Source organism: Chiloscyllium plagiosum, unplaced genomic scaffold (assembly GCF_037043375.1).
Source record: "Chiloscyllium plagiosum isolate Xiang-an unplaced genomic scaffold, Cpla_swu_hap1 HiC_scaffold_7, whole genome shotgun sequence".
Taxonomy (NCBI): Eukaryota; Metazoa; Chordata; class Chondrichthyes; order Orectolobiformes; family Hemiscylliidae; genus Chiloscyllium; species Chiloscyllium plagiosum.
The window spans coordinates 30,183,689-30,196,219 of NW_028270145.1; the positions used below are offsets into that span (position 1 = coordinate 30,183,689).

Here is a 12,531-nt window from a genome sequence, read left to right on the forward strand (position 1 = left end):
GCACTAGGGACCCAGGTTCAATTCCAGCCTTGGGTGACGGTCTATGTGGAGTTTACACATTCTCACCTTGTCTGTGTGGGTTTCCTCCCACAATCCAGAAATGTTCAGGTTAGGTTAGTTGGGCATGCTAAATTACCCATAGTGTGTTCAAGGATGTCTAGGTTAGGTGCATTAGTTGGGATAAATGTACAGTAGTCGGATAGGGGAATGGGTTTGGGTGGGTTACTCTTCGGAGAGTCAGTGTGAACTTGTTGGGCCAAATGGCCTGTTTCCACATTGTAGGGATTCTATGAGATGGTCAACCCTGAGCCTCCAACACTGCAGTGAAAACAGCCCCAGATTATTAAGCCTCTCCCTATAGCTCATACCCTCCAGCCCTGGCAACAACCTTGTAAATCTTTTCTGCAACCTTTCAAGTTCAGTACCATTTTGAACATTGTGCAATCATCATCAAACATTCTCACTTTGGAGGTTACAAGGGATACAATGCATAAAGAGATCTGCGCATATGGTGGGATAAATTAACTTGGAAAGAAGCTTATAAGAACATAAGAACTAGCAGCAGGATAGGCAATTCAGCCCCTTGAGTCTGCCATTTAATATGGTCTTGGCTGAAGTCATCTTGGTCTCAACTCTACTTTCCTGCCTGCTCACCATTACCCTTCAACCCATTACTGGTTAAACATCTGACTATCTCCTCCTTAAGTTTACTCTGTGTCCTGGGCATCCACCGTATTCTGAAGTAGCAAATTCCACAAATTCACAACCCTTTGAGAGAAGTGATTTCTTCTCAACTCCGTTTTAAATCTGTTAAATCATGTACAGCGTAAACAGAAGACAGAAGTGCTGGGCTGTATATCCTGTTACTGTGCTGCAAATTCGATGACTTGAATCAATATTGGGTGACTGACCTTGTGGGGAATGCCCACAAGAGTGGGTGGAATATTAAAAGCAGACTGCAGCTTCCTGTTCCTGAATGTATTTGAGGATGTTGATAATTATATTCCGAGTTTATCCTGATCTGCCACTCCAGTCTTTAAGTATGACTGTTCAGAATCATCCAGAATGTGGAGATGGGAGGGTGGAATAGCTGGTGGGGTACGAAGACATCAATGGGTCTACTCTTTTGGAAAATTAGGGGACCTTAAGGGATAGCATAGTGGCTCAGTGGTTAACACTGCTGCCTCATAGCACCAGGGGACCCAGGTTTGATTCCAGCCTCGGGTGACTGTCTGTGTGGAGTTTGCACATTCTGCCCTGTGGGTTTCCTCTAGATGCTGTGAGTTCAAGGATGTGCAGGTTAGGTGGGTTGGCTGTGCTAAATTGTCCATAGTGTGCAGGCTTGGTGGGTTACCCATGGGAAATGCAGGGTTTCAGGGATGGGCTGGGGTGGTATGCTCATTGGGGGGGGGGGGGGGGGGCAGTGTGGACTCAAAGGGCTGAATGGCCTGCTTCCACACTAGAGGGATTCTTTATTGAATGAGAAAATAGTCAGCGTCTCTAGTGGCATAACAGGGTTGGTATGATATATCTGTTCTTAAAAATAGATGTTGCCCACAAGGGTGGGTGGAATATTAAAAGCAGACTGCGGCTTTGGGGCCTTGTGATTCAGGCTTCCTGTTCCTGAATGTGTTCGAGGATGTTGTTAATTATATTCCGAGTTTTTACTCTATTGTAATGCCTTTACTATAGATGTATGCCACGAGCCATTTAGAGAAACATTGGGTCAGGTTTAGGAGAGGAGCATTTTGCAGCTGTCATCCCTCAGAAGCGGAACTACACGATTGCTGTTCAAGGGAAGGAAATCAGAGATGAGCAAGGGCCTGGAATTGCAGACAAGGAGCATTCTAGGGCTGTAGGGGATTCCAGGGAGGAGAGAAGCCAGGGAGCACATCAAATCCAAGGCTGGGCAAGAAATGGAATAAGGCCTGACTCTGAAATAAAACACATTTACCGGGTAGTGCTGACAGGACACCCTGACAAGTGTTTGTGGGGAGGCGATGGCCTGGTGGCATTAACATTGGACTATTAATCTCAAGATCCAGTTAATGTTCTGAGGTCCTAGGTTCAAGTCCTGTCATGGCAGATGATTGGAGTTTGAGTTCAATAATTTTTTTAAAAATGTGGAATGAAGAGACGAATGCTGATTATCAGGAAAAACACATGTAGTTCATTAATGTCATTCAGGGAAGGAAATCTGTCATCCTTACCCAGTCTGATCTGCGTGTGACTCTAGACCCACAGCAGTATGACTGATTCATAATAATTAGGGATGGGCAATAAATGCTGGCCTCATCAACGATGCCCAATCTCCCTGAATGAATAAAGGAATCAGTTTATCAAACATGGGCTGTCGGTGTGCATCGGTGGAAAAGGAACATTAATATTACCCAGGTTTATCCTTATCCCCTTCCCTTTCACAAAAGTTGCTGACTCCTAACTGGAGATTTGTTACCATGGGCATTGCCGCCCAAGCATTTCCCATATGGGAGAAATTAAGGTGAAACAAGTCTTGCATCCCTATTGCCCCTTACGTGGCCTCAAGATGTCACAAAGCTCTTGACATCTCATGAAAGAATGTTGAAATGTAACCACTGTCATCAAATTGGAGAAGTGGTAGCCAATCTTTGTACAGGAAGTGCCTACAATCAACAATGTGACAGTGACCAGATGGTCGAATCCTTGTGATACTGGTTGAGGGGTAAATATTGGTGAGGACACTCAGAGAACTCTCCCATGCTTCTCAGAAAGAGCACCACTGGATCCTTTATGTCTATTTGAGGGCTTTGTCCTGAACAGCTTCTGAACAGATTTAAGAACAACTTCTTCCCCACTGTTATCAGACTTATGAACAAATGTCTCGTCTATTAGAGTTGATCTTTCTCTGCACCTTCTCTGTAGCTGTTACACTGTACCCTGCATTCTGTTCTATTCCCCTGGCATAATTATGTAAGGTATAATTTTTCGGGTTAGCATGCAATACAATATCTTTCACTGTACCTCAGTACATATGATAATAGTAAGTCAAATCAAATAAACATTGCCTGTGCAGCAAGATACTTTCAGCCTGGATTCTCCGCTCTAGTCTCTGAAACAGGATTTGAGCCTGCAACTTTCTGTTTCAGAAGTAAGGCCGTTACCCACTGTGCCACACCAGATACATGATCCGTGGCAACATTGTGTTGCTAACGTGCTCCACAATGGAGGCAGTCACTGTTGCCAGGCCCAAACCTGTCTTGCTCTGACAATCCACATGTGAACTTTTCAGGAGGGATCAGGGGTAGCTGTTGGAGGCTAAGAATTGGAAATAGTAACCAGAGCAGGCCATTCAGCCTGTTCAAGCCCACCCTGCCATTCAGTACCATCATGGCTGATTGATCCATCACATTCCTGAAACTCAGGTAACCAGAAATCTATCAATATCTACCACGATGTTGAGATTCCAAAATTCCCTGGGTCGAGGATTGCAAGGATTGTCTGCCCCCCGAGTTAAAAAAACATTCTCCTCATCCTGCTCCTAAGTGGTATCACCCTCGCTTTTAGATTGTGCCATCTGTTTCTAGACTTCTGCAACAGGGAAACATCTTGCCTGTGTTTGCCCCTGTCTAGCCTTCTAGATATTTTGTGAGTTGCAGCGAGATCACCTCTCATTCTTTGAAACTCTCAAGAGTGCCATCCCAGTTTGTCCAATCTCTCTTCATAGGGCAGTCCCCTTGCCCATAAATAATTGGCTGGCTAAGCCATTTCAGGGACCTGTTAAGGGTCAACCAGACCAGGGAAGGATGGCAGATTCCTTTTCCTAAAAGGGATCACACTAGTGTAGTTTCACAGTGATTGACAGTGGCTTTTTATCACCATTAATTTTTAATTCCATTTATAGAGACATGCAGCACAGAAACAGAGGCTTCGGCCCAACTCATCCATGCCGACCAGACATCCTAATCTAATCTAATCCCATTTGCCAGCACTTGGCCCATATTCCTCTAAACTCTTCCTATTCACAAACCCATACAGATGTCTTTAAAATGTTGTAATTGTACTAGCCTCCACCACTTCCTCTGGCAGCTCATTCCATATGTGCACCACCCTCTGTGTGAAAAAGTTGCCCCGCAGGTCCCTTCTATATCTTTCCCCTCTCACCCTAAACCTATGCCCTCTAGTTCTGGACTCCCCCATCCCAAGGAAAAGACCTTGTCTATTTATCCTATCCATGCCCCTCACAATTTTTAACTTTTTTTTAAGAAAAGTCGATTGAGTTTTTAAATTCTACCTCCAGCCCAGTGAGCCTTGAACTTGCTTCCACTGAGCATTTGGGGCAGCACGGTGGCTCAGAGATTAGCACTGCTGCCACACAGCACCAGGATCCCAGGTTCAATTCCAGCCGCGGGTGACTGTGTGGAGTTTGCACATTCTCCCCATGTGTGTGTGGGTTTCCTCTGGGTGCTCCGGTTTCCTCCCACAGCCCAAAGATGTGCAGATCAAGTGAATTGGCCATGCTAAATTGCCTATTGTGTTAGGTGCATTAGTCAGAGGGAAATGGGTCTGGGTGGTTACTCGTCGGAGGGCCAGTGTGGACCTGTTGGGCCGAAGGGCCTGTTTTCATACTGTAGGAAATCTAATCTTGGCCTCTTGACTGCAAGTGACATTACCCTTGGCTTGCCATTTTTTCCAACTTGACTTAGTATGCCTTCCTTGACTTTTCTCAGGTATGACTACATTGAAATCCGTGATGGAGATGCGGAGAGCGCAGATCTGCTGGGTAAACACTGCGGGAACATCGCTCCGTCATCCATTATCTCCTCGGGTTCTTCGCTTTACATCAAATTTGTGTCGGACTATGCGCACCAAGGAGCAGGATTCTCGCTACGTTATGAGATCTACAGGACAGGTTAGTCTTTCAGGTTACTCTGTTGAGTATAGAATAAAAGCGAGATTATCGTATATGAACATTCCTGTAAAGTTTTGCGTTTGTTCTGCCTATACCTATGCCCAGAAGCACTCTATGACGGCTGTCATTTTTAGGAAGAAAAATTCTAATGGCAAGAAGTGCAGTAGAGATCCCAAAGGCAGTATAATTTTAGTTTGTACCATTCATTAATAGGATGTGGGTGCTGCTGGCTAGGCCCAGAATTTATTGCCCATCCCTAATTGCCCACAGGGCAGTTCAGAGCCAATCACATTGCTGTGGGTAATGAGGATAAGGAGAACAGGGTTCCTTCCCTAACGGGCATGAGCGAAACACAATTTTTTTTACCATATTTGATAGTGGTTACATGGTAACCAACAGGCTTGCTTCATTTCCAGCTTTTTTCTAAAAGAAACTTGAATTGAAATTTCACCATTAACCATGGTAGTTCTGGAACCCATACCCCCATCTCATTTAGCTTGGAGATCTGGTTTTGTAGCCCAGTGTCAGATGCACACATACATGCTGTCATCCACTTGATAGCATGAATCACAAAGGCCTGGGTTCAGGATCCACTCTTGGATGTAAAGTCAAGGTTGACGCTGCGTTGCAGTATTGAGAGAACTGGAGGTCTTTCAGGTGAGCTGTTAAACAGAGTTACTGCCTGCCTGGACGGATGTGAAAGGTCCACTGTGTTATTTTAGAAAAGAGTAGGGTAGTTCTAATTAACATCACAGTAAACTACTCGTTATCACATTGCTCTCTGTGGGATCTTGCTGTGCACTGTTGGCGACGTTACAGCAGTGACTACACTACAAACGTACTTTATTGGCTGTGAAGTATTTTGAGGTGATCATGCAAAGCTTTATTTGAAGGCAAGTCTTTCCGGCCTTTAAAATGGGGCAGGAAGAGCTTCCTCTGTGATGGTCATAGAGAAATGGTAAATGACGCTTGCATAAGCCTTAAAAAAAATACTCACCACCAGGAACATGATGTCCTTTGTGAGGACTGTACCATCAGGTTGGCAAGTCTGATTTGGTACATTTCTGGCGATGTCACCACATGACTGCTACCTTTGAACCCCCACTCAAACCCTGTTATTGGTCCAGCTTTTGAACAATCTGCCACCCGCAGCCAATGGGAAAGGAAGCAGGCTTCTCATTACCCAATTGGAATGACCATGACTTTCCCTGTGCGCCAACTGCCTCTCCTGAAGCAGCTGCACCATTTTCACCATTAACAAATCATTGTGTCAAGGTGAAATGAAGGAAAAGCAGATCTTTTGTGGCACATGACTTGCGTGCTGGGAGATTACTCTTCAGTTCTATTGTGGACAATCCCAAAGGTTCTCAACCTGACTGTGGGAGGCAGGGGGAGGAGAAGAATTGGGGCTTTTGGGGAGATAATCAGCCAAGTGGACCTTTGGAACACTCAGTTTATTTTTCTCTTGTTGAGAGAGGCAAAAACAAATTGAAGTGGCCTTGAGGTTTTACAGAGGTCTGGACTGTACTGGGTTGGTTTGTTTAATGTTTGATCAGAAGCCAAGAATTAAAGCTGCTGTTTATTTAGCAATGGAGCTGAGATCTTATGAGGCGGATGATTCGTCAGCCATCCCACCTCATGTTTTTTCCTCTTGTAGCTTCTTGTGTTTACACTCTGCACACAGCCTGCTTCCAGGAGCCACAAATTACTGTGTTTTCTAAACGCTCTTCTGTGCCATGTTCAGTGCTAAAAGACCCAAAAGAATTAAGCTTGAGAGTGAGGGAGAGATGGTGACTGGGAGATGGAAAAGCAGGTGCGAAAAAGGCATTGGGAGGGGAGACAAAGAGACTGCAACAGGTATATATGGAGAGTCAAAGATGTGAGAAAGACTGAGTTAGTGCAATAGAGGCAGAAAGACAGACAGATTTACATTGAGATATATGTAGGAAAAGGCAGTGGAGCAAGAGAGAGGTAGAGATGGATTTGGAGAGGCACTGAGACAGGCTGGGGAGAGCTCAGACTCAATCCTGAGACACCTTGAATGGTGTTTGCACATTTCAAGCATGATCCATATTTCATTTTATATAAGGAGTGATCATGCTCTATCTCTCAATCTCCTATGCTTGTCACTTGAGGATGCTGCTACTAACTGGGGGGCTCATTATGACAGACATGCTATGAATCCAAAGGCCTTGGTAATGTTTTAGGGACCAGGCGAACACCGTAGAGCATGAGCCTGTCATGGCAGATTGCACAATTTAAATTCAATAAATATCTAGATTTAGGAATCTAATGATGACCATGAATCCTTTGTCGATTGAAGGAAAAATCCACCTGGTTCACTAATGTTCTTTAGGGAAGGAAACTGCCATCTTTACCTGGTCTGCATGTGACACTAGACCTATGTCAATGTGGTTGACGCTGGGCAATTAGGGATGGACAATAAATGCTGACCTGGCCAGTGACACCCACATCCTGTGAATGATTTACACAAACACACAGATATATGAAATACATAGAATCTCTGCAGCATGGAAGCTGGCCATTCAGTCCCTCTAAAGAGCATCCTACCCAATCACTGTAACTCGGCATTTCCATGGCTAATCCACCTAGCCTGCACTTCCCTGGACACTGTGGGGCAACTTAACATGGCCAATCCACCTACCTGCACGTCTTTGGACTGTGGGTGGAAACCGGAGCACCCAGACACTGGGAGAATGTGCAAACTCCTCGTAACCAGTTGTCTGAGGGTAGAATTGAACCTTGATCCTTGGTACTGTGAGCCAGCAGCGCTAACCACTGTCCCACTGTGCCACTATCTGCAAACAATGTAAATGTGCAACAAGTCAGAGCCAAGGCTTGACTCACATCAAATCCTGCTCATTCAGCCCCCTTGTGCTCGCTGAATAATATCCCAGTCTGGTATATGTCTCAAATTTAAGGCTCCAGCAAAACTCCTTCATCCTTCTGTCATCTCCCCCGAGATCTCTGTGTTCCTCAAAATCTGGCACATGGAACATAAAACATTACATGCGCATTCTTAATTTCTAATGCTCTACCAGTGGTTGTCATGCCTAGCCTAAACTCTTGAATTCCATCCTCATGACCTCTCGTTAGGGCTATACATTCCCCTCCACCTGTAAGACCTCCTTTAAGCTTAACCCTCCAAACAAGATTATTATCATCTGTTCCAAGACCTCCTTTATGTAAGTCAGTATCAAATTGGCCTGACAACACTCCTCTGAAGAGCTTTGTGCTATTTATTGTATTAAAGGTGCCACATAAATTCCTGACCTGGTCCTCATCCAGGACAAACACGCTTCCCATTAAGGGACAGTGGAAGTGAATCAGTAGCAGGAACGCTGACTGATTTTGTTTTGATGCCACTCCCTACCATCCTCCTACAAACCCCTGGATTCAGGGGAGGTGATACTATGGTGGTGCTGTCACTGGACTAGTCGTCCAGAAGACCAGGCGAACACCCTACAGCATGAGCCTGAATCACACCAGGGCAAATGGTGAAGTTTGAACTCAATACAAAAAAAAATCTGGTCTTAAATGGCTAGCCAAATGATAACCATGTAGCCAGCATTGTAAAAACCTATTTGATTCAATAGTGTCCTTTAGGGAAGGAAATCAGCCATCCTTATCTGGTCTGGCCTACATGTAAACTATCACTGTAGACTTTATCCACTTCAGTGACACAATGCTATTGCACAATAAATCAACCAGGGTAGCCATAGTTGTGGGCCTAGAAACCAAGCTAATAGTTGTTGAGAAAACTGTTTAATGTTCTCCATGCTCAGTGGCAATTCAACTTCATATGAGGAAGGGGACGTTTACTAAAGCTGGTGGAAGAGACGGGTACAGTGCCATCTGGACTGGTTGCCTCATTGCCTTCCCTTCTTTGCAGGGTCTGACGATTGCTCCAAGAACTTTAGCGCCCCCAGTGGCACAATTGAGTCTCCCAGCTTCCCGGACAAGTACCCACACAATCTGTACTGCACTTACATCATTCAGGCGCCACCCAGGTCAGAGGTGATCCTCACCATGCTGACCTTTGACCTGGAATATGACCCCCTGCAGATAGCACCAACAGACTGCAGATACGACCGTCTGGACGTCTGGGATGGTCTTCCGGAAGGTAAGGATTGCTGTGGCGATTTGCAAAGCCAACCGGCAGTTTGGAGCTATTGTGTTCCTTATCCAAACTCTCTTTGGCATCTTCTCTGAAGTATTTCACTTTTAAGTCTTTGCGCTGACAAGATTTGACCTAATAACCCCAGCGTTTATTTTTCAACTGAATGCTTTTCCAAGATTTAACTTGGAGATTGGATTGGACAGGCGTTTATGCCACTTGTCAAGGAAAGGAACATATACCTAGCTGTAAGACAGCCCAGTGTCTTTGGAAGTGGATATGAAGATGTGGTGCAGAGCGAATGTGCCTACTGGTATCTTAATACAGATGCTGTCTCTTTGTCTAATGGGTTTCCCAGCAATGAAACATTGGAGCAACCAATCTCGCACAAAACTATTGGAGTGCAGGGGGGGTGGAGGGCAAGTTGTGGACCTTCTTATCGGTCTTGCTATGGATCTGTCCAAGGTGACCCATAGGTGAGAGGAGTAGACAACAAGAAATTTTGCTGCCTGCCTCTCTCCCAAAGTCTTCTATGCATTGTGGTGGCTCAGGGACACATGAGACTTGCCCCGATGGACATATAGACCCTGCAGGGTATCGTAGAAATCAAGGACTGTGCTATGACTTAATTTTATTTGGTTTTCTTGTGAGAAAGCTCTTTATTAGTTGTTGCCATTTAAAAAAAAGAACATACTGCTTTGTTTCTTTCGTGGATGGTACTGGGGGCAACCTTGTGCTTTCTCGCTGTTTTCAGATAAAGGTAACAAACTTTTTGAGCGAGTTAAATGCGTGACACCCAGAGAGACCCAGTCAGTGCAGGGAATAACCAAAGAAACCAAACAGATAGTAGAAACATGGTTACTTTAAATCTTTGGCAAAAGGTAGCCATGGAATAACTCAAGGTCAAGTCGAAACTCCAATGACAGATTAATGCCAAGATTGAATTCTCCGGGAGGATTCCACCTGTAATGTTCATTTCAAGCTTCAGTATATCTTTGACCCGTTACTTTTTAGAGAAAGTTTCAAAGTGGAGGGAAAATGTCTCACAGTAACAGCTCCAACTTCAAGCTCCTCTGTCTGTTTTCTCGTTGGTCCCCAGTGAGCCCACTGATTGGACGCTACTGTGGTTCGAAGATCCCAGCGGTGATCCGTTCTGATACTGGGATCATGTCGCTCACCTTCCACACAGATATGGCCGTGGCTAAAGATGGATTCTCTGCAGTGTACAACATTACAACGAAAGACACCGCAGACTGTAAGTAGGGAATCAGAAGCTGTTCGGGGAAGGGGTTAGCCCTTAGGGTTTTCAGGGTTGACCTTTCACCTTTAAGAATTAAATCAAATTCAGACAAAGTGGGTGATCGGGACCCCCTTGCAAAATCGGCATCTTATAAGATTCCAATCAGGTCCAACCCAATGATGGTCCCATCAACCTAACCGGTCCAGAATGGGAACTTAGTTAATGCCTCAGTTAAGTCATCATATCCCTTAATACCTTGGTAAACAACAGCCACAGGTTGAGAACTGACAATTGATCTGGCATCAGCTGCCATTTGCTGAAGAGAATTCCAAAGCTCTGCCATGCTTTTCAGTCCCATAAAGGGTGGCTCTAACCTTTACGCCTTGCCTCCTCATCCTGCTCTCTAAATCAGATGTTGTTGTACTCGCCCTACTCAATTTGTTCTTCTTGAATGTCTTAAAAAGGTTAATCAAATTGCCCTTAAAGCATGTAAATTCCAGGGAATACAGCTGTAATTGGTGTATTCTCGCCATGTAATTTTAACCCTTGGCATCTTGGTAACATTCTGATGTGGACTTGGCTAATGGAGCTGCACTCTGGTACACATGTACCCTTACCAATCCATCTCATTCCTTCCATACAACTGTCAACTATCTGTAATTAACCAATAGCCCTTCTCAGGGAATTTCCAGCTGCCCAGTAAAGGCCAACTTCAACCACGCAACAGGTCAAAGGTTACACCATATTAACGTATTCCCTTGTATTTCTAGCCTATCAGTGCAATAGTCCACTGGGAATGGAGTCTGGCCAGATTAGCAATATGCAGATCACTGCTTCATCCTCCTATACCTTCGGAAACTGGGATGCAACCCAAGGGCGGCTCAATTATCAAGTCAATGGTTGGACACCAAATGAGGACACTGTCAGGGAATGGATCCAGGTATGTCAAGAGTTTGAAACTAGGGTACGGGGAAAAAGCAGGAAATTGGAGGCAGAGAATGATGCTCATTTGAAGAGGCAGTGCAGACGTGACAGTCCAAAACAGCCTTCCTCAGCAGCCCCTGTCAACCTCCTTGTGTTTCTTTCAGCTAGAAGTTGAATGTTGTGCAGATCGCGAGATGTTCCTGTTCAGATATAGGGGCAGAAAGGGTTAGTGAGGTTGTGCCTCAGCAGCTTTTGGAGGTTTGCTACTGGCTGTGCAATGCTGCCCTAGCTGTTCTGATGGAACCAAATGCAGAACTAGTCATTTCAGACCTCATCAAAATGGACAGAAACACAAAGATGGACTTAGACAGTCAAAGGATCACAGCTTGTTATTTTGAGGCCAGATTCTCCATTTAAGTCTGTTGAACAATAACATAGCATTACCAGCACAGAAAAAGGCCATTCAGCCCATCAGTCCGTGATGTTATTTTTGTGTCAGGTCTCCCTCCCCAGTTGATCTAACCCTCTCAATACATCCTTCACTTCCTTTCTCAGTGTCCCCGCAGCCCCTAAACATTAATGGACCCTCTCAGAAATTCTCTCCTAAATTTCTGTGTGGCTGAAAGGGGAATATCTGGGATTGCGGAATGTTTGATCAATTACTTGGCTCCTGAATTAACATTGATCCACTTTTATTAGCCAGTGGTGCTCAGAGATGTTGGGCTCACTGGCAATGGGTTAACAGCAGCTTTTAACCTGAGTAAATGGTTTAGATGAATATGGCATCGTATTGATTTTACTGTCACTGCAATCTCCACGGGCAAGCTGAGGCATAGAACCTGGTAGAGAGGATGGATCCCACTTCTCTCTGCTCTGCCTTTCATCTCTAGAGTTGCCAATTCTGCAACTCTAATTGTCCTGAAGAGTATGGAATTTTAGACACTGGCTCAAGTGAACGAGGAGATACATGAGGAGCATTAAAATACTGTGATTTTTGATCAAAAATCTTTGAGCAGATAACAAAGAGTTGGGCTGTTATCAAATTGACCTGTGAGGGTGGTAGTTGGACTCCTGATTGATGAAGCCCCCTGGAATAATATCTAACTAGAACTGGAAACTCTACTCCTCTATAAGTCTCCAATGGCCTTGCCTATTGAGGGCTACCTTGTCCTTGTGGCTGGGGGGAAATGCAGGAGGTTTACACTGAGCAATGATGCTCACTCCGTGGGCTAGCATGGGGCATGATGGGACAAATGGTCACTTTTGCATCATAACCATTCTGTGATTCTGTGAAAACCGGTGGTCTCCCTAACCGTGTATGGGCAGCAGGTGTATGAAAAC

General features: G+C 44.9%; 1 protein-coding gene across 5 annotated transcripts in view; it reads left to right on the forward strand.

Annotated features, from left to right (window-relative positions):
- Positions 1-12,531, forward strand: part of LOC122551427 (neuropilin-2-like) — a 105,824-nt gene that overhangs the window by 33,784 nt on the left and 59,509 nt on the right. For all 5 annotated transcript variants that reach the window (XM_043693315.2, XM_087988881.1, XM_043693317.2 and 2 more), the window contains 4 exons: positions 4,707-4,888; positions 8,802-9,032; positions 10,126-10,281; positions 11,037-11,206. In XM_043693315.2, coding sequence (XP_043549250.1) covers positions 4,707-4,888; positions 8,802-9,032; positions 10,126-10,281; positions 11,037-11,206 — 739 coding nt within the window. The remainder of the gene's footprint in view (positions 1-4,706; positions 4,889-8,801; positions 9,033-10,125; positions 10,282-11,036; positions 11,207-12,531) is intronic.